The sequence below is a fragment of the Oncorhynchus nerka genome, linkage group LG10 (genome assembly GCF_034236695.1).
Source record: "Oncorhynchus nerka isolate Pitt River linkage group LG10, Oner_Uvic_2.0, whole genome shotgun sequence".
Taxonomy (NCBI): domain Eukaryota; kingdom Metazoa; phylum Chordata; class Actinopteri; order Salmoniformes; family Salmonidae; genus Oncorhynchus; species Oncorhynchus nerka.
Window position 1 is genome coordinate 55,271,171 of NC_088405.1, and position 21,937 is coordinate 55,293,107.

At 43.1% G+C, this 21,937-nt stretch overlaps 1 protein-coding gene across 2 annotated transcripts in view; it reads right to left on the reverse strand.

The window, feature by feature from the left end:
• Positions 1-211: 211 nt before the first annotated feature.
• LOC115135653 (pyruvate carboxylase, mitochondrial-like) overlaps positions 212-21,937 on the reverse strand; it is a 92,787-nt gene continuing 71,061 nt past the window's right edge. For both annotated transcript variants that reach the window (XM_029670555.2, XM_029670554.2), the window contains exons 11-21: positions 19,996-20,140; positions 19,373-19,462; positions 19,013-19,234; positions 18,172-18,328; positions 17,750-17,990; positions 17,336-17,585; positions 11,364-11,608; positions 10,311-10,490; positions 2,382-2,630; positions 2,096-2,236; positions 212-1,921 (exon numbers count right to left, since the gene is read on the reverse strand). In XM_029670555.2, the coding sequence (XP_029526415.2) occupies positions 1,670-1,921; positions 2,096-2,236; positions 2,382-2,630; positions 10,311-10,490; positions 11,364-11,608; positions 17,336-17,585; positions 17,750-17,990; positions 18,172-18,328; positions 19,013-19,234; positions 19,373-19,462; positions 19,996-20,140 (2,172 nt within the window). In that variant the 3' untranslated portion in view covers positions 212-1,669. The remainder of the gene's footprint in view (positions 1,922-2,095; positions 2,237-2,381; positions 2,631-10,310; positions 10,491-11,363; positions 11,609-17,335; positions 17,586-17,749; positions 17,991-18,171; positions 18,329-19,012; positions 19,235-19,372; positions 19,463-19,995; positions 20,141-21,937) is intronic.

Sequence of the window (21,937 nt, forward strand, 5' to 3'; positions counted from 1 at the left end):
AAGCTCACTAATATTTGTTTTTCCTGTATATAGTCTCCTATTTGCCTTAGAAAATATTTGATGCATGTCGCTAGTAAGTTCCCAGGATAAATTGTTGTATTAGTAGGCTTAAGTCTTATGTTTCACATTCAGGCGTTATAAGAGTCTAAGAAACATTGGTTTAATGGTTTGATAGAACAACAGTTTTATTAAACAAGTCTAAGAGACAAGAAAATTAGTACTTTTTTTATTTTACTCATGCCTTTGCAGATTTTTGACGTGTCAAAAAAAAATCTTAAATCAATAACATTTCACAATTCCCTTTGCACTGCAAATACTGCATTACATAACCAATGTTCATGGTCATCAACACACTCACCACAGATGTGAACAGTCACACTAAGTGATTACCATGACAGTTGTGACAGAATGAGAATCTGTAAACATTTAACATCCGTTAAGAGCACTCAGGAATTGCCCAGCATGTACTGTAAGGTCATGCCATACACAGCAGTAACATTCAAATATAGCCTACCATTTACTCTCCACACAAAAAATAAAAGAAATAAAAAAATTGGCCCCAATTATTTTGTCATAGTTTATTCAGGTTTACAATTGGGGGAGGGAGAGTAAATGGGGAGGGAGAGGGCGGACGGATGGGCGAAAAAACAACAACAACCCCTTAGTAATCTACTATCACAGATAAAGCACATTAAAACTACCCCCTACAATCTGTAAATCTAACCAGAGTCCAGTCTGTCCCAATGAGTACCAGAACTAAATATGTCCAATTCAGTATGATTCATTTCTATGTTTAGAATTCACAGCGAGTTGCCATAATATCAATATCAAGAATATTTGCATTCATGTACATAGCAAAGCAATTGGTCAAAATAAAGAATGGTCTTTTAGGTTCCATATCGAAAAGAACAGTTTTGGTCAACTGAGTCACTTATGATTCAATAGGGAATTGTACAGTAAAAGCTTGTTTAATTTTAAAACGGGTTGGGAAAAATGTGTGAAAGTAACGCAATGAGTGAACACATGTATTGAGAGTAGATGCTTAAAACATCTTTACTCGGTCAACGTAGTGAGATGGAGGCTGGAAAGAACACTTATGGTTGAACATCTATATTATTACATTTACGTTAACTTTCATTTTTATATTTAAACATATCAAATTATCAAAACCAGGGTGGGTGATGCTCGTACAGGGATGGCCCAAAATGTTGTGGAATTTAAAACATGATAAGCCAATATTTTACATTGCATTAAATACCTGAATGTCTACTGCTTATCAATTGCTTTCTACTTATTAATGAAATCATTTTTTCATTCGCATAGCCTCAGCAATTTCACTCTTCGTGAACGCGTTCGAGAATGACGTACATTGAAATCTTACAGATTAGTCAAGATTAATGGTTAATGATTGTACTTTTCGGTTTCTAAAGTGAGTGGATTACCGCATATATCACACAAGTGCAAACATCATAGGAAGCTCTCCAACAAGAAAACAAACCAACTAAATGTTACTTGATTACAATCATACTATATATATTTTCCAGAATTTCAAAAATATATCTGTCTTTTCTACAGTTGGACTTGTACTTTAGCATGTGTGACTTGAAGCGCTAAGGTTGTGCTAAGGTTGTGCTATGGTTAATGGTTCCTGCTGGTGGCCTTTCCTGTCCTACTCGGTGATCTCCAGGATGAGGTCGTCTCCCTCCAGGCTGCTGTCGGCATTGACGTAAATCTTGACCACGGTGCCGGAGAGTGGAGAGTTGACCACTGTCTCCATCTTCATGGCGCTGAGCACACACAGAGGCTGGCCCTTCTCCACCGTCTGGCCCTGCTTCACCTTCACCTCCACCACCTTCCCAGGCATGGGCGCCCCCACCTGGCCACGCACGTCCTTCAGCGCCTTGGGGTGGAAGTGCATCTCCTGGGTGGGTGGGAGAGTACACTTGGTGAGTTTGCAGGAGCACCACGTGTCTATTGAGATATTGGTGTGGATATGATATGCATCTATTTTGCGGGAATAGATTGAACTTGTTACGCATTTTAAGAATTGAATGGAACATTGTGTTGAGAGCTAATGTGAATGTCTGTACTGCACCTTCATGGCCACTGTATCCTTGACCAGGACAGATCTGAGCGCTCCATTCAGCTCAAAGAACACCTCCCTCTGGCCAGCCTTGTTGAGGTCTCCCAGGGCCAGGGCTTTGATGTGGAGGGTCTTCCCTCGCTCCAACTCCACCTGACAGACACAGGGACAAACAGAAAGTGCGATCAGAGGAAAACAGAACAGTGGCAAATATATTGCAATCAGTAAGTTCATTTCAAACTAATCACACTTCACATCCACTTGAAGAATATGAAAGAAAACAAATGGTGAGAGTGACCTCGAACTCCTCAGCAATCTTGGGTCCATCGAGGAACAGGCGTGTGTTGAGGCAGTCCACGGGGCCAAACTGATGGGTGAACTCCTTGAACTCCTGGAACACCTTGGGGTACATGGCTGCTGACATCACATCCTCGGGAGTAATGTCATCTCCGTGTGTCTCTCGCAGCTGTTTCTCTAGGGCCTGGAAGTCCATGGCGGGCAGAGAGGCACCAGGGCGGCCCTCCACCCGTGGCATATTCTTCAGCACCTGGGGGCAGAGGTTAGAAGTCAGCCACTAACAGGCCAAAGGGAGCTAGAATGACAGGGAGTCAGAGTTCTTATAAGAAACAGTTTAGACCGGTTTAGCTTTTTCAGATCAAAGCAAGCCCTTGAAAATATAACGCAGTGTTTTAACATTACAAGCAAACATGAGTGGATATAATGGCGCCGGAGGGGAGGACTGACGTTTCACGGGCTCCTAACCAACCGTGTTATTTTGTTTGTTTTTTCGCATTGTTTGTAACTCATTTTGTACATAATGTTGCTGCTACCGTCTCTTATGACCGAAAATAGCTTCTGGACATCAGAACAGCGATTACTCACCTCAAACTGGATGAAGATTTTTTCTTTAATGAGTCCGAGGCGAAGGATATACAATACTGCTTTGTCAAGACAAGGCCCACATCCCAGTCATCAGCGTGAAGATGGAGGAAAAGGGGGAGGAGGGCGAGGTTCCTTGTAAGAATTCGCTGACGAGTAGGTAAACCACCACTTCCCTCCTTATTAGGCAACGTGCAATCATTGAAAAACAAACTGGACAATCTACGATTAAGACTATCCTACCAATGGGACATTAAAGTAATACCTTATGTTTCAGAGATGTGACTGAACTGACAACATGGATAACAGAGCTGGCTGGCTTCTCTGTGCATCGGTAGGACAGAGCAGCTACGTCTGGTAAGACGAGGGGGAGGTGTGTGTCTATTTGTCAATAACTCCTGGTGTGCCATGTCTAATATTAAAGAAGTCTCAATGTATTGCTCGCCTGAGGTAGAATACCTCATGATAAGCTGTATTCCACACTATCTACCAAGAGAGTTCTATATTATTCGTAGCCGACTATTTACCACCACAAACCGATGCTGGCACTAAGACGGCACTCAAGGAGCTCAATAAGGCCGTAAGCAAACAATAAAATGCTCATCCAGAAACAGCGCTCCTAGTGGCCGGGGACTTTAATGCAGGGAAACTTAAATCTGTTTTACCTCATTTCTACCAGCATGTCACATGTGCAACCAGGGGAAAATAAACCCGAGACAACCTTTACTCCACATACAGAGGCGTAGAAAGCTCTCCCTCATCCTCCATTTGGCAAATCGGACCATAATTCTATCCTCCTGAATCCAGCTTACAAGCAAAAACTAAAGCAGGAAGTACCAGTGACTCACTCAACACTCACTCAATATAGGACTCGTTTTACTGTGGATATAGATACTTTGTACCCGTTTCCTCCAGCATCTCCACAAGGTCTTTTGCTGTTGTTCTGGGATTGATTTACGCACCAAAGTACATTAATCTGTCTCCTTCCTGAGCGGTATGATGGCTGCGTGGTCCCATGGTGTTTATACTTGGGTACTAATTGTTTGTACAGATGAACGTGGTAGCATCAGGCGTTTGGAAAATGGTCCCAAGGATGAACCAGACAACAATTTATTTTCTGAGGTCTAAGCTGATTTCTTTTGATTTTCCCAAGATGTCAAGCAAAGAGGCACTGAGTTTGAAGGTAGGCCTTGAAATACATCCACAGGTACACCTCCAATTGACTCAAATGATGTCAATTAGCCAGAAGCTTCTAAAGCCATGACATCATTTTCTGGAATTTTCCATGCTGTTTAAAGGCACAGTCAACTAACTTAGTATGTAAACTTCTGACCCACTGGAATTGTGATACAGTGAATTATAAGTTAAATAATCTGTCTGTAAACAATTGTTGGAAAAATGACTTGTGTCTTGCACAAAGTAGATGTCCTAACAGACTTGCCAAAACTATAGTTTGTTAGCAAGAAATTTGTGGAGTAGTTGAAAAACTAGTTTTAATGACTCCTACCTACCTATGTAAAGTTCTGACTTCAACTGTATATACTAGGCGGTGTCAGAGGAAGGCCCCAAACTATTGTCAAAGACTCCAGTCACCCAAGTCATAGAATGTTCTCTCTTCTACCACACGGCAAGCGGTACCGGAGCATCTAGGACCAAAAGGCTCCTTAACAGCTTCTACCCCCTAGCCCTAAGACTGCTGAACAATTAATCAAATGGCCACCCTTTGTATTTACACTGCGGTTACTCGCTGTTTATTATCTATGCATAGTCACTTTACCCCTACCTACATGTACAAATTACCTCGACTAACCTTTACCCCCGCACATTGACTTGGTACCCCCTGTATAGAGCCTTGTTATTGTTATGTAATTTTCTTGTGCTCATTTTTATTTTATTTTTTCACTTTAGTTCATTTAGTGAATATTTTCTGAACTCTACTTCTTGAACTGCATTATTGTTAAGGGCTCGTAAGAAAGCATTTCACGGTAATACCTGTTGTATTCGGAACAATTCACAAAATACTTTGATTTGTAATAATTAACATAGATAATGCTAGGCATCTGTCGGAAATGAGAAATAGCTGCAACATAATGGCTGTTCCATTCATTTGTTATACATGATGTTATACATAAGCAGGTGGCCTTTTTAAGTTTGAACTGATCTGCAAAATAAATTACACAAGAGCAACCATGCGTTTGATGGGGGGAGGGGGGGACAAACAAGAAGACGGGAACTGCTTTGTACCCTGGTGAGGTGAGGGACACATTTGATTGTAGAAAACAACTGAGCTTCAGGGGAAATGTTTCTGGGTAATTGTGGAGATTCTTAGAGATGGGAAATAAATCATATTTATTCAAATTTCAAACAGATGAAATGGTGCGAGATCTCCAAGGACAGTAGAGGGACAAAAACAGGCAAACTTTTCAAACAAAGTATTTATATGACTTAATGGGATCCTGTCGTAGTGGGTTATAAATCTAACATTTTCGGAGCTCTACCTACTGTATAATGTAAGTGGAACATAATAAATGTACTCTTAATGTTAAATCCATAGAGTACCAAACCTAATAATCTTTAATACTGTCTGTGGGAGTACAAATCCTGCCATTATGGTTGGCTGTGAAAAGGCAGATACGGTGGGGCAAAAAAGTATTCAGTCAGCCACCAAGTGTGCAAGTTCTCAGACTTAAAAAGATGAGAGGCCTGTAATTTTCATCATAGGTACACTTCAACTGTGACAGACAAAATGAGAAAAAAAATCCAGAAAAATCACATTGTAGGATTTTTAATGAATTTATTTGCAAATTATGGTGGAAAATAAGTATTTGGTCAATAACAAAAGTTTCTCAATACTTTGTTATATACCCTTTGTTGGCAATGATAGAGGTCAAACGTTTTCTGTAAGTCTTCACAAGGTTTCCACACACTGTTGCTGGTATTTTGGCCCATTCCTCCATGCATATCTCCTCTAGAGCAGTGATGTTTTGAGTCTGTTGCTGGGCAACACAGACTTTCAACTCCCTCCAAAGATTTTCTATGGGGTTGAGATCTGGAGACTGGCTAGGCCACTCCAGGACCTTGAAATGCTTCTTACAAAGCCACTCATTCGTTGCACGGGCGGTGTGTTTGGGATCATTGTCATGCTGAAAGACCCAGCCACGTTTCATCTTCAATGCCCTTGCTGATGGAAGGAAGTTTTCACTCAAAATCTCACGATACATGGCCCCATTCATTCTTTCCTTTACACGGATCAGTAGTCCTGGTTCCTTTGCAGAAAAACAGCCCAAAAGCATGATGTTTCCACCCCCATGCTTCACAGTAGGTATGGTGTTCTTTGGATGCAACTCAGCATTCTTTGTCCTCCAAACACAACGAGTTGAGTTTTTACCAAAAAGTTATATTTTTGGTTTCATCTGACCAAATCTTCTTCTGGATCATCCAAATGCTCTCTAGCAAACCTCAGATGGGCCTGGACATGTACTGGCTTAAGCAGGGGGACACGTCTGGCATTGCAGGATTTGAGTCCCTGGCGGCGTAGTGTGTTGCTGATGGTAGGCTTTGTTACTTTGGTCCCAGCTCTCTGCAGGTCATTCACTAGGTCCCCCCGTGTGGTTCTGGGATTTTTGCTCACCGTTCTTGTGATCATTTTGACCCCAAGGGGTGAGATCTTGCGTGGAGCCCCAGATCGAGGGAGATTATCAGTGGTCTTGTGTGTCTTCCATTTCCTAATAATTGCTCCCACAGTTGATTTCTTCAAACCATGCTGCTTACCTATTGCAGATTCAGTCTTCCCAGCCTGGTGCAGGTCTACAATTTTGTTTCTGGTGTCCTTTGACAGCTCTTTGGTCTTGGCCATAGTGGAGTGTGACTGTTTGAGGTTGTGGACAGGTGTCTTTTATACTGATAACAAGTTCAAACAGGTGCCATTAATACAGGTAACGAGTGGAGGACAGAGGAGCATCTTAAAGAAGAAGTTACAGGTCTGTGAGAGTCAGAAATCTTGCTTGTCTGTAGGTGACCAAATACGTATTGTCCACCATAATTGGCAAATAAACTCATTATTAAAAATCTTACAATGTGATTTTCTGGATTTTTCCCCATCATTTTGTCTGTCATAGTTGAAGTGTACCTATGATGAAAATTACAGGCCTCATCTTTTTAAGTGGGAGAACTTGCACAATTGGTGGCTGACTAAACACTTTTTTGCCCCACTGTATACACTGAACAAAAATATAAACGCAGCATTCAACAATCAACGATTTGAGTTACAGTTCATATAAGGAAATCAGTACAAAAAAAAAAAAATGAATTAGGCCCTAATATATGAATTTCACATGACTGGAAATACATAGCTTCAATTTAAAAAAATGTAGGGGCATGGATCAGAAAACCAGTCAGTGTGACCACCATTTGTCTCATGCATCTCCTTCGCCTAGAGTTGATCAGGCTGTTGATTGAGCCCTATGGAAGGTTGTCCCACTCCTCTTCAATGACTATGTGAAGATGCTGGATATTGGCGGGAAAGGAATACGCTGTCGTACACGTCAATCCAGAGCATTCCCAACATGTTCAACAGATGACATGTCTGGTGAGAATGCAGGTCATGGAGGAATTGGAAAATGTTCAGCTTCCAGGAAGTCTGTACAGATCCTTGCAACATACAGTACCAATCAAAAGTTTGGACACACCTACTCATTCAAGGGTTTTTCTTTATTTTTTACTATTTTCTACATTGTAGAATAATAGTGAAGACATCAAAACTATGAAATAACACATGGAATCATGTAGTAACCAAAAAAGTGTTAAACAAATCAAAATATTGTTTATATTTGAGATTCTTTAAAGTAGACACCCTTTGTCTTGATGACAGCTTTGCACACTCTTGGCATTCTCTCAACCAGCTTCATGGAGTAGTCACCTGGAATGCATTCCAATTAAAACAGGTGTGCCTTGTTAAGTGAATTTGTGGAATTTCTTTCCATCTTAATGCGTTTGAGCCAATCAGTTGTGACAAGGTAGGGGTGGTATACAGAAGATAACCCTATTTGGTAAAAGACCAAGTTCATATTATGGCAAGAACAGCTCAAATAAACAAGAAACAACAGTCCAGCATTACTTTAAGATATGAAGGTCAGTCAATACGGGACATACAAAGAACTTCAAAAGTTTCTTCAAATACAGTTGCTAAAACCAACAAGCGCAATGATGAAACTGGCTCTCATGAGGACCGCCACAGGAAAGGATTACCCTGAGTTACCTCTGCTGCAGAGGATAAGTTCATTAGAGTTGACAAACTCAGAAATTGCAGGTCAAATAAATGCTTCACATAGTTCAAGTAACAGACATCTCAACATCAACTGTTCAGAGGAGACTGTATGAATCAGACCTTCATGGTCAAATTTCTGCAAAGAAACCACTACTAAATGACACCAATAAGAAGAAGAGACTTGCTTGGGCCAAGAAACACAAGCAATGGACATTAAACCGGTAGAAATCCATCCTTTGGTATGATGATTGCAAATTTGAGATTTTTGGTTCCAACCGCCGTGTCTTTGTGAGTCGCAGAGTAGGTGAACGGCTGATCTCCGTATGTGTGGTTCCCACCGTGAAGCATGGAGGAGGTGTGATGGTGCTTAACTGGTGACACTGTCTGTGATTTATTTGGAATTCAAGGCACACTTAACCAGCATGGCTACCACAGCATTCTCAAGCGATACACCATCCCATCCGGTTTGCCCTTAGTGAAACTGTCCTATTGAAAAACAAATGATAATGACCCAACACACCTCCAGACTGTGTAAGGGTTTTTGACCAAGAAGGTGAGTGAGTGAGTGCTGCATCATATGACCTGGCCTCCACAAATCACAACCTCAACCCAATTGAGATGGTTTGGGATGAGTTGACCCCAGACTGAAGGAAAAGCAGCCAACAAGTGCTCAGCATATGTGGGTACTCCTTCAAGACTGTTGGAAAAGCATTCCAGGTGAAGCTGTTTGAGAGAATGCAAAGCTGTCCTCAAGGCAAAGGGCGGCTACTTTGAAGAAGCTAAAATGTATTTTGATTTGTTTAACACTTTTTTTGGTTACCACATGATTCCATGTGTCATTTCATAGTTGAGGTCTTCACTATTTTTCTACAATGTAGAAAATATTAAAATAAAGAAAAACCCTTGAATGAGTAGGTGTGGCCAAACTTTTGACTGGTACTGTGCATCATGTTGAAACATGAGGTGATGGCGGCAGAGGAAATGGCACAGAAATGGGCTTCAGGATCTCATCACGGTATCTCTGTGCATTCAAATTGCAATCGATAAAATGCAATTGTGTTCGTTGTCTGCAGCTTATGCCTGCCCATAACATAACCCCACCGCCACCATGGGGCACTCTGTTCAGAACACTGACGTCAGCAAACTGCTCGTCCACACAACACCATACACACTGTCCTCAATCTGCCATTTGACCGGTACAGTTGAAACCATCATTCATCTGTGAAGAGCACACTTCAACGTGCCAGTGGTCATCGTAGGTGAGCATTTGCCCACTGAAGTCAGTTACGACGCAGAACTGCAGTCAGGTCAAGACACTGGTGAGGACGACGAGCACACAGATGAGCTTCCCCGAGACAGTTTCTGACAGTTTGTTAAGAAATTCTTCAGTTGTGCAAACCCATAGTTTCATCAGCTGTTCAGGTGGCTGGTCTCAGATGATCCCGCAGGTGAAGAAGCCCGGATGAGCAGGTCCCGGGCTGGTGTGGTTACATGTGGTCTGCGGATGTAAGGCCAGTTGGACGTACTGCCAAATTCTCTAAAATGGGGGTGGCTTATGGTATAGAAATGAACATTACATTCTCTGGCAACAGCTCCGGGGGACATTCCTGCAGTCAGCATGGCAATTGCACGCTCCTTCAAAACTTGAGACATCTGTGGCATTGTGTTGAGACAAAACTGCACATTGTAGAGTGGCCTTTTATTGTCCACAGCACAAGGTGCATCTGTGTAATGATCATGGTGTTTAATCATCTTTTTGATATGCCACACCTCTCAGGTGGATGGATTATCTTTCCAAAGGAGAAATGCTCAGTAACAGGGATGTAAACAAATGTGTGATCAAAATTTGAGCGAAATACGATTTCTATGCGTATGAAACATTTCTGGGATCTTTTATTTCAGCTCATGAAACATGGGACCAACACTTTACATGTTTCATTTATGTTTAAGTTCAGTGTAAAATACATGTTCTCCATACAGAATCAACCCAGCAGCGTGTTAAAAATAATGTTGTTGCGAGCTGAAAAGAACTTGGGCCTAAGGGAAGTTAGACTTATTGGGAATTTGTGAAGTGTGTTTTACCTTGGACCTGAAGGGTTCAGGGAAGCCTCCGTGTGGGATGCCAATGTGGCCCTGCAGGAACTCCACCACAGAGAGGGGGAAGGAGAGCTCATCAGCCCTCTCCTCCACCTCTGCCCTCGTCAGAGAGTTCTGCACCATGAACTGGGCCAGGTCGCCCACAATCTTCGAGGAGGGGGTCACCTGCAGGCAGGCAGACACAGAGTGGGCAGAGGAGAGAGGAGGAGCGAGATGAAAGATTTTATCCACAACATTACTGGTGCTACAGCCCATCGGTCATAGACTATTGTGTATTACCATTGGAACCTCAAGCTGGCGTGCAAATTGGAAGTGAACAGAAGTGTGGTAGAGTCAAGAAGGGAGACCGAGATTAAAATAGTTTGAGATTTTTTTTTTTTTTGCAGCCAATTGTAGGAACAGTGAAAAGACAAGACAACGAAAGGGGTTAGAATGAGGAGAGAAAAAAACATGCATAATGAAAGTGAAGTAAGCGTGTCCACTATCGAACAGACACAGACTCACTGTGCCTGTGATATGGACAATATGACATCGAAGGAAACGTAGGAGGAGAAGAACAGAAAGTCAACTATCTCTGATCATTTAATTAAGCCCTAGGAAATGAAAACCAGCAAGGCAAGACCAAACGCTAGAAGATGCCATTGATTGGAGAGATCAGACAGAAGCATGGAGAACAGAACAGATAAGCTTTGCTCAAAGCTCCTTGGTTGATCTGACTTCAGGCTGCAGCGAGATTAATGGCTCCACTTTCTGCAAACTTATTCCCATTTCGTTTTTTATTTTGTCTTTGAGACAGTAGAGCCTCCCTCCCACGCACACATAGCTAAGAGAGTGAAAGGAGGAATGTGAGGGAACAAATTGAGTGGGCAATTCATTCTGAAGTTCTCTTCAAAATCAGAAGAACTCTTTTGTAAATCCGCCTTAATAGCAATAATTATGAATCTGAAAAGACAATTTGTGAATGAGGAATGTGAGTTTTTTAATTTGAACTGCTGAAAATGAGGCCAGTGTTAAGGACACCAGGAGTCTGGTTGTCACCTTGATGAGGTCACCCAGCAGCTTGTTGGCCTCTGTGTAGGACTTCTTCACCTCCTTGAACTTGTGTCCCAGGCCCATGCTGTGAGCCTGGAAGTGCAGGTTGGTGTACTGGCCTCCAGGGATCTCGTTCTCATACACGTCAGCATTGCCAGACTTCATAGTGGCTGTACAGTCAAATGGTGCGTAGAGCCCACGAGCAACCTCCCAGTACTCACTGTAGTCATAGACATTCTCCAGAGATATGCCTGTCAAAGAGAGGGCAGGACAGAGAGAATAATAGGCATCTATAGATGCTGTCAGCACAAATATAATGAAACATTATCTACACTTGAATTCAGAAGTTTACATACACCTTAGCCAAATACATTTAAACTCAGTTTTTCACAATTCCTGACATTTAATCATAGTAAAAATTCCCTGTCTTAGGTCAGTTAGGATCACCACATTTTAAGAATGTGAAATGTCAGAATAATAGAGAGAATGATTTATTTCAGCTTTTATTTCTTTCATCACATTGACTACAGCTCAGAGTTTAACACCATAGTGCCCACAATGCTCATCACTAAGCTAAGGACCCTGAGACTAAACACCTCCCTCTGCAACTGGATCCTGAACTTACAGACGGGCCGTCCCCAGGTGGTAAGGGTAGGCAACAACACGTCTGCCACGCTGATCCTCAACACTGGGGCCCCTCAGGGGTGTGTACTTAGTTCCTTCCAGTACTCCGTTCACCCACGACTGTGTAGTCAAACAACTCCAACACCATCATTAAGTATGCTGACGACACAACAGTGGAAGGCCTGATCACCGACAACAACGAGAAAGCCTATATAGAGGTCAGAGACCTGGCAGTGTGGAGCCAGGACAACAACCTCTCAGTGTGAGCAAGACAAAGGAGCTGATCGTGGACTATAGATAAAGAGGGCCGAACAGGCCCCGAATTAAACATCGACAGGGCTGAAGTGGAGCGGGCCGAGAGTTAAGTTCCTTGGTGTCCACATCACCAACAAACTATCATGGTCCAAACACACCATCATGGTCCAAACACACCAAGGCAGTTGGGAACAACACCTTTTCCCCCTCAGATTTGGCATGGATCCCCAGATCCTCAGAAAGTTCTATAGCTGCCGCAGAGAGCATCCTGACCGGTTGCATCACCACCTGGTATGGAAACCGCTCGGCATCTGACCGTAAGGCGTTAGTTAGATTACTTGTTGGTTATTACTGCATTGTCGGAACTAGAAGCACAAGCATTTCGCTACACTCGCATTAACATCTGCTAACCATGTGTATGTGACAAATAACATTTGATTTGATTTGATTTACAGAGGGTAGCGGCCCAGTGCATCACTGGGGCCAAGCTTCCTGACATCCAGGACCTAGAGTTGAAGTCAGAAGTTTACATACACGTTAGCCAAATACATTTAAACTCAGTTTCACAATTCCTGACATTTAATCCTAGTAAAAATCCCCTGTTTTAGGTCAGTTAGGATCACCACTTTATTTTAAGAATGTGAAATGTCAGAATAATAGTAGAGAATTATTTCAGCTTTTATTTCTTTCATCAGAAGTTTACATGCACTCAAATAGTATTTGGTAGCTTTGCCTTTAAATTGTTTAACTTGGGTCAAATGTTTCAGGTAGTTGGGTGAATTTTGGCCCATTCCTCCTGACAGAGCTGGTGTAACTGAGTCAGGTTTGTAGGCCTTCTCGCTCGCACACACTAAGTTCTGCCCACAAATATTCTATGGGATTGAAGTCAGGGCTTTGTGATGGCCACTCAAATACCTCGACTTTGTTGTCCTTAAGCCAGTTTTCCACAACTTTTGGAAGTATGCTTGGGGTCATTGTCCATTTGGAAGACCCATTTGCAACCAAGCTTTAACTTTCTGGCTGATGTCTTGAGATGTTGCTTCAATATATCCACATAATTTTCCTTATTCATGATGCCATCTATTTTGTGAAGTGCACCAGTCCCTCCTGCAGCAAAGAACCCCCAGAACATGATGCTGCCACCCCGTGCTTCACGTTTGGGATGGTGTTCTTCGGCTTGCAAGCCTCTTCCTAACATAACGATGGTCATTATGGCCAAACAGTTCTATTTTTGTTTCATCAGACCAGAGGACATTTCTCCAAAAAGTACGATCTTTGTCCCCATGTGCAGTTGCAAACTGGCTTTTTTAATGGCGGTTTTGGAGCAGTGGCTTCTTCCTTGCTGAGTGGCCTTTCAGGTTATGTCGATATAGGACTCGTTTTACTGTGGACATAGACACTTTTGTTACCGGTTTCCTCCAGCATCTTCACAAGGTTCTTTGCTGTTGTTCTGGGATTGATTTGCACTTTTCGCACCAAAGTACGTTTATCTCTAGGGAACAGAACGAATCTCCATCCTGAGCTGTATGACGGCTGCGTGGTCCCATGGTGTTTATACTTGCGTACTATTGTTTGTACATATGAACGTTTGGAAATTGCTCCGAAGGATGAACCAGACTTGTGGAGATCTACAATTCTTTTTGGGCTGATTTCTTTTGATTTTCCCATGATCAAAAGCAGAGAGACACTGAGTTTGAAGGTAGGCCTTGAAATACAACCACAGGTACACCACCAATTGACTCAAATGATGTCAATTAGCCAGAAGCTTCTAAAGCCATGACATCATTTTCTGGAATTTTCCAAGCTGTTTAAAGGCACAGTCAACTTTGTGTATGTAAACTTCTGACCCACTGGAATTGTGATAGTGAATTATATGTGAAATAATCTGTCTGTAAACAATTGGTGGAAAAATTACTTGTCATGCACAAAGCAGATGTCCTAACCGACTTGCCAAAACTATAGTTTGTTAACAAGAAATTGGTGAAGTGGTTGAAAAACGAGTTTTAATGACTCCAACCTAAGTGTATGTAAACTTCCGACTTCCACTGTATGTTAAACCTGATGTGTTAATCTACTGTATGTGGGAGGCATGCCACAGAACCCTAAAGCTTATCAGTGTGGTGCTCACCACTTAGGCATTCACAGGCTTCCAAAGCAGGAACACTCAGTCAGTCAATGCACCCTCTGCTGCCAATACCCTCATTTAAACCCGATGACCAATCATAATGCCTGTTGCTATAATTACAATTAGCTCCATGCTTCACCTGGCAACAAACACAACTCCAAGACACACACACACACACACACACACACAGGCCAGCGTACACACACACATTCTCTTACCAATCTCAGAGCCTAGTGAATTTTAAGCTTTGACATCAATCTGAAGCTTCCCACTCCCTAAACCATACACATCTGTTGGCACATATCCATCAGCATGGGAGGAGGAAATTGAAAAGAGAAAGCGAGCGAACGAGAGAGTGTGACATTGACCACATTTCCTGTCCCTCAGGACTAGAGCTGACTTAAAGATGATCTATACACATCAAGGGAGAGAACAAGGGACCTTCGCCAGAGGGGAGCTCCCAGTGCAGATGAAAGATGGATGGGTAGAAAGATTAAAGAAGTGAAGTGCTCAGAAGTAATTTAAGAGCAAGAGAATGTGGATGAGAAGGGATCACGGAAAAGAGGAAAGGTGAAAAAGACTAAATGAGGCAATTGAGGATTTTCTGTAAACAATTACCATTAGTTAGGATGAAGAAACAAGTCATCACAATAAATATGAACAAATGGGACCGAGGCAGTAACATTTCTTTGGGGTTAAGTGCCTTGCTCAAGGGCACCGACAGATGTTTCACCTCGTCGGCTCGTGTATTCGAACCAGCGACCTTTCGTAGCAGACCAAAAGAGAGCTTAGACAAGTAAGAGAGCATACTAGTGGGAAGAAATACAAATGAAAACAGTCTTATCATCCTGTCTCATGCATGAATACCCAAAGTCATATTTGGAATTAATTTGGAATTAATTTGACAATAAATGGACAAAAACTGTACTGCACTAAAGCGCAAGATTTCAAAAAGGGAGAAGGGAATAAGACCGAATTTGCTTGACATTTCAATTACCTAGGCAGCCTTCTACTCAGTGAGAAGGAGCAGGAGAGAGAGAGAGCGAGAGAGAGATTGGTAGACTTCACGGGAATAAACAAAATCAACAAAGAATACAACATGTCTTTTTCTCAGAATGTGAGCATTCTGATCGGTTTAAAACTGCTTGTCGAGAGCACAATCACACACACACTCCAACACTAAATCTAGTTGTGCTTTGTGTCCTTGAACAGTAATTATCGGAATGAGAGAATCTGGAGACCATAGAGGCACATGTTTTGAAATGGAAAATTGGAACAAGTTAAAGAAAGATGCTAAATTGCACCTCTAGGCCGTCTACGCTTTCATCAACTCGCATCCAACAAAACCATTTCTGGGTTATAATCATTTTGAAAACTACTCAATTTCACAGCGTGGATTGGGCTTTAGAATAATCTCGCAGAGTCCTGCCACATTTCATTTTCTAAAGAGGACATTTTTCCTTTAATAAAAACTATATAACTGGATTAGAACGACAAACAACGAACTAACTGTTAAGTGCTCACTTGTGCTCAGGTAGCGTAGAATTCCCAACGGTACACCAGTACATGGTCAAGTCATTTCAGAGCAGCTGCTACCTCCATTCTCCTCATGACTAATTCATTATGGATGGAGTTTTATATTCTCAAGTGTTGTTCAATTCTAAACAAACTCCATTATTTCATTTGCCTCCACTTTGTTTCAGGTGGCCTACGATAAGGCTCTAATTAAGGGTTTTACAAGCAGCTAATCAAATATCATCTTCTAGTCTTTGTTCATCTAACCATTAGGAATGAAAAAGAACAGCCCTTCCATCTTTCATGAATCAAAACACACTGTAACCATCAGACTCATAAGTGTATGCAGGGTGATAGCACTAGCCTGCTGCTGAATGGTTCCCTCCTAAATAACAATGCCACACAGGGGCAATGTTCTCACCTCACGGCCGTTCCCCTAGCAACAAAGATGGCTGCAGCCATGAGAACTTGGTTCTGACCACATTCCTGTTCCCACGCAGAGAGAGCTTTACGGAGCCTTGCAGGCCAGGTCATTACAGCAGGTTAAGACTCATCTGCTGCAGTAATGTCTCAATTAACTGAAGGTCGCGGGGTCGTGTGTGAGCTATGTGCAGCCTATCTTCCTTCTGCCTTTTCCTCTAGTTCCCGCTCCCCGTTGCTCTCTCCCTCTCCACAACAAACATACTTAATTTTCCTCTGCTTTACATTAGTCTGCACATGCACTGCATCATCTCCCACGTGTTCATATTCTCTAAGTCATAAGGTTGTCTTTGTTTTTTACTCAACTGCTGAGGTGAAGTGGATAAGCAGAGCGACGACACACTAAGCATCAGCACAATTCAGTTGTCACTATTTCCAAATGGCTGGCAGCTCACTCTCTTTCCAAATGGCTGGCAGCTCACTCTCTTTCCAAATGGCTGGCAGCTCACCCTCTTTCCAAATGGCTGGCAGCTCACCCTCTTTCCAAATGGCTGGCAGCTCACCCTCTTTCCAAATGGCTGGCAGCTCACCCTCTTTCCAAATGGCTGGCAGCTCACTCTTTCCAAATGGCTGGCAGCTCACTCTTTCCAAATGGCTGGCAGCTCACTCTTTCCAAATGGCTGGCAGCTCACTCACTCTTTCCAAATGGCTGGCAGCTCACTGGCTTTCCTAAATGGCTGGCAGCTCACTCTTTCTAAATGGCTGGCAGCTCACTCTTTCTAAATGGCTGGCAGCTCACTCTTTCTAAATGGCTGGCAGCTCACTCTTTCTAAATGGCTGGCAGCTCACTCTTTCTAAATGGCTGGCAGCTCACTCTTTCTAAATGGCTGGCAGCTCACTCTTTCTAAATGGCTGGCAGCTCACTCTTTCTAAATGGCTGGCAGCTCACTCTTTCTAAATGGCTGGCAGCTCACTCTTTCTAAATGGCTGGCAGCTCACTCTGGCAGCTCACTATATTTCCAATTGGCTGGCAGCTCACCTGTGTTGAATTTGGTTCCCTTGGTGCAGGCGACAATGGCTCCCATGCTGGGCTGCGATGTCATCCCAGCCATGGAGTCCACAGCGACGTCTATGATGTCGGCCCCGGCCTCGGCACATGCCAGCATGGCGGCCACGCCGGCGCCTGCCGTGTCATGGGTGTGGACGTGAATGGGCATGTCAGGGAAACGGTCCCTCAGAGCACCAATCAGCATCCGGCTAGACTCAGGCTTCAGCAGCCCTGCCATGTCCTAAAGAAAGAGCAAGGAGTCAACAGCATGACACACAAACTATTTATGCCCGAGTTGCTGATGCCAAGTATTTGTAAATAGCGGAATATAAATAAAATGTGTAATTGATTGGGTTAAACCGCATTACTGGGTTTGATGACAGAGCAGGTTCAGTGCCAGTCTACCTTGACATTCAGTATGTGTGTTCCAGCTCTGACCAGCTCATCAGCCAACTTCAGGTAGTAGTCCAGAGAGTACTTCTGCCTCATGGGGTCAGACACATCTCCTGTGTAGGAGATGGAGGCCTCCACCACCCCCCCGGCAGCCCCAGCAGCCTCCATACCCAGCATCAGGTTGGGCAGGTAGTTCAAAGAGTCGAAAACACGGAAGATGTCCATGCCGTTCTCCTTGGCCACCTCACAGAACCTGGTCAGAACCATTGAAAGGTGGATAAGTACATGCTTCAAATGAAGAACCCTTGGGTTTAAGGGTGATACTTTCAAGAAATACTATGCAGACGATGACCGTCAAACTGTGAAGGCTGGGGTTGAGACGATGTGTGTTCTAGTTGGAGTAGGGGTGTTTGATCCAGGGCAGAGGTACTGACTTGAACACTGCGTTGTCGGGGTAGTTGGTGTAGCCCACAGCGTTGGCTCCTCTCAGCAGCATCTGGAAAGGCACATTGGGCAGCAGAGCTCTCAGCTCCTGCAGTCGTTTCCATGGACACTCGCACAGGAAACGCATTGACACATCAAAAGTGGCACCTACTCAGAAGAGGAAAGATCAATATCTGCCATAGCAACAGACTCCATTGACAAGAAAGTCCATAAACAGACAGTAAAATGGACAGATTCCCCTGAATAGACAAACTTTCCTAGTCCTCCAGAGTGATGGACTTCCTCCCTAGTCTGATGTCCAGCTCCCTCAACATCAAAAACATTTTTTTTGGACACTGTCACAATAGATTTGCTTCAAAGGGGGCCAAGATGATTTTCTGTGGCCTTAGTTTGTAAAAAGTGCTATCCAAATAAAACATGGATTTCATAAGTCACTTTGCTACAGATGAAGAGAGACGGAGACTTTTCGTCAGTCTTTACTTAGAAACGTACCGCCAGTCTGCCCGTATCAACTTCAAAACAGACTTGAGGAGAGCCCACTCCTGAGTAACCCAGACGCAGTAGTCGACTCACTTGCTCTGCTCAACGATGTGAACCTGGCCCTGGGGCAGTGTCATATTTTCCCTTCACCCTAGCAGTTGATTCTATTTGACCTTTAAATTGAAAACTGTGACTTTCGAAAACATAACATCTATAAATGATGCCACTGAGAGAGGCAGGTGGCAGATTCGGGCCAGAGCAAAGCAGAAAGCGCAGATTGAGATGGAGAAAAGTGTGATAGTAGAAAGAAAGAGAGAGAAGAAAGGAGTAGAGGCTACAAGTGTTGCTCACCTCCCCAGTTCTCCACGCTAAAGAGATTGCTGAAGTTATGGGCCACGAAGGGGGCGACCTTTTTGAGGTCGTGGGTGCGGACACGTGTGGCTAGGAGAGACTGGTGGGCATCTCTGAAGGTGGTGTCCATGAGCAGCAGTCCCTTGTGGGCACGCACCGCCTTGGCAAAGCCCTCTGGACCCTCCCTTAAGAGGACTTCACGGAACCCAACTGGAGGCTCACCTAATCCACATCAATACATACAGCTTTCACTATGTTGTACTGACTAAATCAAGACAAAAATGGACTGCTACAAGAAAAAAAAAACAGATGTTTTACAGGAAGCTGGTAGGAGGAGGTTGTGTAGGGTGGGAGTCTTACCCAGAGGAATGGGTGGGATCACAGGATCGATAGAGGAGGGCTTGGCCTTCACTGGGATGGGAGTGGTGGGGCCATTTACCATCACATGACCTGAAATCGGACAGCAGGGGGAGGGGGGGGTCATAAAACCCTGAGTTGGTCGTCGTTGTAGGCATTTCAAAACAACCAAAATCATTATATGGGAGACAAACATACTACACCCCAGACAGCATATCTTCAAGGAAAATAATGACTCATAGTAAAGGTGTCATTTGTGTGAACAGATGATGTCAGAGTTCAATAGTCAACATGATGTACAATACAACACACTTCATGGGTAGGCGATGCTTGAAGAAACAGCTGTGCCGTCAATAGTCTTTAGTGCCAGCCAGGCATGAATTCATCTAACTAACTCACCTCTTGATCTAGGGGAGGGGAGTTTTAATTGTTAAATGAATCAAGACTATCATTAGCTGCACTTCAGAGGACTGAGTAAGTGTTGACATGTCTAAACTGTCAAATATAAATCTACACACACAAAGAAACATAGAATTCTGAAATAAACAATGGTTTGAAATGGAGTTCAAGCAGAGTCATAATGCAAGAAACTACATGTAACTGCAGTGAGTTGAAGACAATTTTACCCAGGTAGTGCAGCAGCTTCTGGGCTCGGTTCTGGACCGGCTTAAGGTTGAAGAGCTCCTGGTTCTCATCTATGAACTGGGTGTCAACGGTGCCATACAGGAACTGATCGTTACTAAGAACGTTCTGGAGGAAGGGGATGTTGGTCTGTGCAGAGAAAAAAAAGGAGAGCGAGAGAAAAAGGGGGAAGAGGGAGGGAGAGAGATGCTAAAATGACAAAACGGTTGACAAGACACTCTGCATGATACAGAACACCAGGGACCAGAGAGAGAGAGAGAGAGAGCAGTGCCTGAAAATGCAAAAACACTGCTGAAGTGCAAATGGTCTTGGAGGGGTGTGAGGTCATTCTGCGGTCAGTCCCAAATCAAATGACTTGCAACACTCAATACCGTCACACTGAGTCCCATCCTCTGTGTGCACTATCAGGCCAAAACACACAGCGCAGAATACACAATGTGATCAGTGAGCAAAACAATCCCAGAATCCCAGCTAATCCTCAACATATGCACTGCATGTTACCCTGTGCCCTGCTGCACATCTGTCTCAGGTGCCCTGGGGTACACAGAGCGAGAAGCCACAGCCAGAGAGAGCGAGACGCAGAGAGAGTGAAGAAATTAGAGAATATAAATGAGGATAGTATAGGCTACTGCTCAAGTCTCAAGATCTTAGACCATCTCAAATCAAATCAAATCTCTACTACACACTTCAAAACAGCATATAGTCTAGTAAGCATACACAGAGCTAGCGCTCGTACTGTACTGCAGACCTAATTACAGGGCCTGTAGCCACAAAGCATCTCAAAGTAGAAGATTGGTTGTACAGTAAGAGCTGAGCATTTAGATATTTTACTCCTACTGTTATGGGTAAAAAAAATAAATTAAAAGCCTCTTTGGTCATAATTAGTGTTGCAAAGGGACATTACTGGGAACTTTCTAAGTTTACCAGTAAACTACCTGCATTTTGGTAACTTAAGGATTTTAAGTAACTTAATTTTGAAGTACACAAAAGTTCTCAAGTGTCTTTAATTATCTCTGGCCCTCTGTGGCTTTATCACATGTATAATAATCAAATAAGAATGACAAAAGCTGTAAAACGATCCTAAATTACACCGAGTGTACAAAACATTATGAACACCTTCCTAATATCGAGTTGTATCCCCTTTTGCCCTCAGAACAGCCTCAATTCGTCAGGGCATGGACTCCACAGGGATGCTGGCCCACGTTGACTCCAATGTTTCCCACAGTTTTGTCAAGTTGGCTGGATGTCCTTTGGGTGGTGGACCATTCTTGATACACATCGGGAAAACGGACACGATGGCAATTTGAATGCACAGAGATACCGTGACGAGATCCTGGAGGCCCATTGTCGTGCCATTCACCTGCCGCCATCACCTCAGCCTGATCAACTCTATGCGAAGAAGATGTGTTGCGCTGCACGAGGCAAAATGGTGGTCACACCAGATACTGACTGGTATTCCGATCCACATCCCTCCCTTTTTCTTTTAAAAAGGTATGTGACCAACAGATGTATTTCTGTATTCCCAGTCATGTGAAATCAGGGGCTAATTAATTTATTTCAACTGAAAGACTTTCTTATATGAACTGTAACTGAGTAAAATATTTGAAATTGTTGCACGTTGAGTTTATTTTGTTTCTGCGTATACAGTACATTCGGAAAGTATTCAGACCCCTTGACTTTCTCCACATTGTTATGTTACAGCCTTACTGTAAAATGGATTAAATAGTTTTTCTTCAATCTACACACAATGCCCCATAATGACAAAGCAAAAACAGGATTTTAGAAATGTTGGCAAATGTATAAAAGAAAAATTTAAAAATGAAATATGACATTTACATAAGTATTCAGATTCTTTACTCGGTACTTTGTTGAAGCACCTTTGACAGCAAGTCTTCTTGGGTATGACGCAACAAGCTTGGCACACTT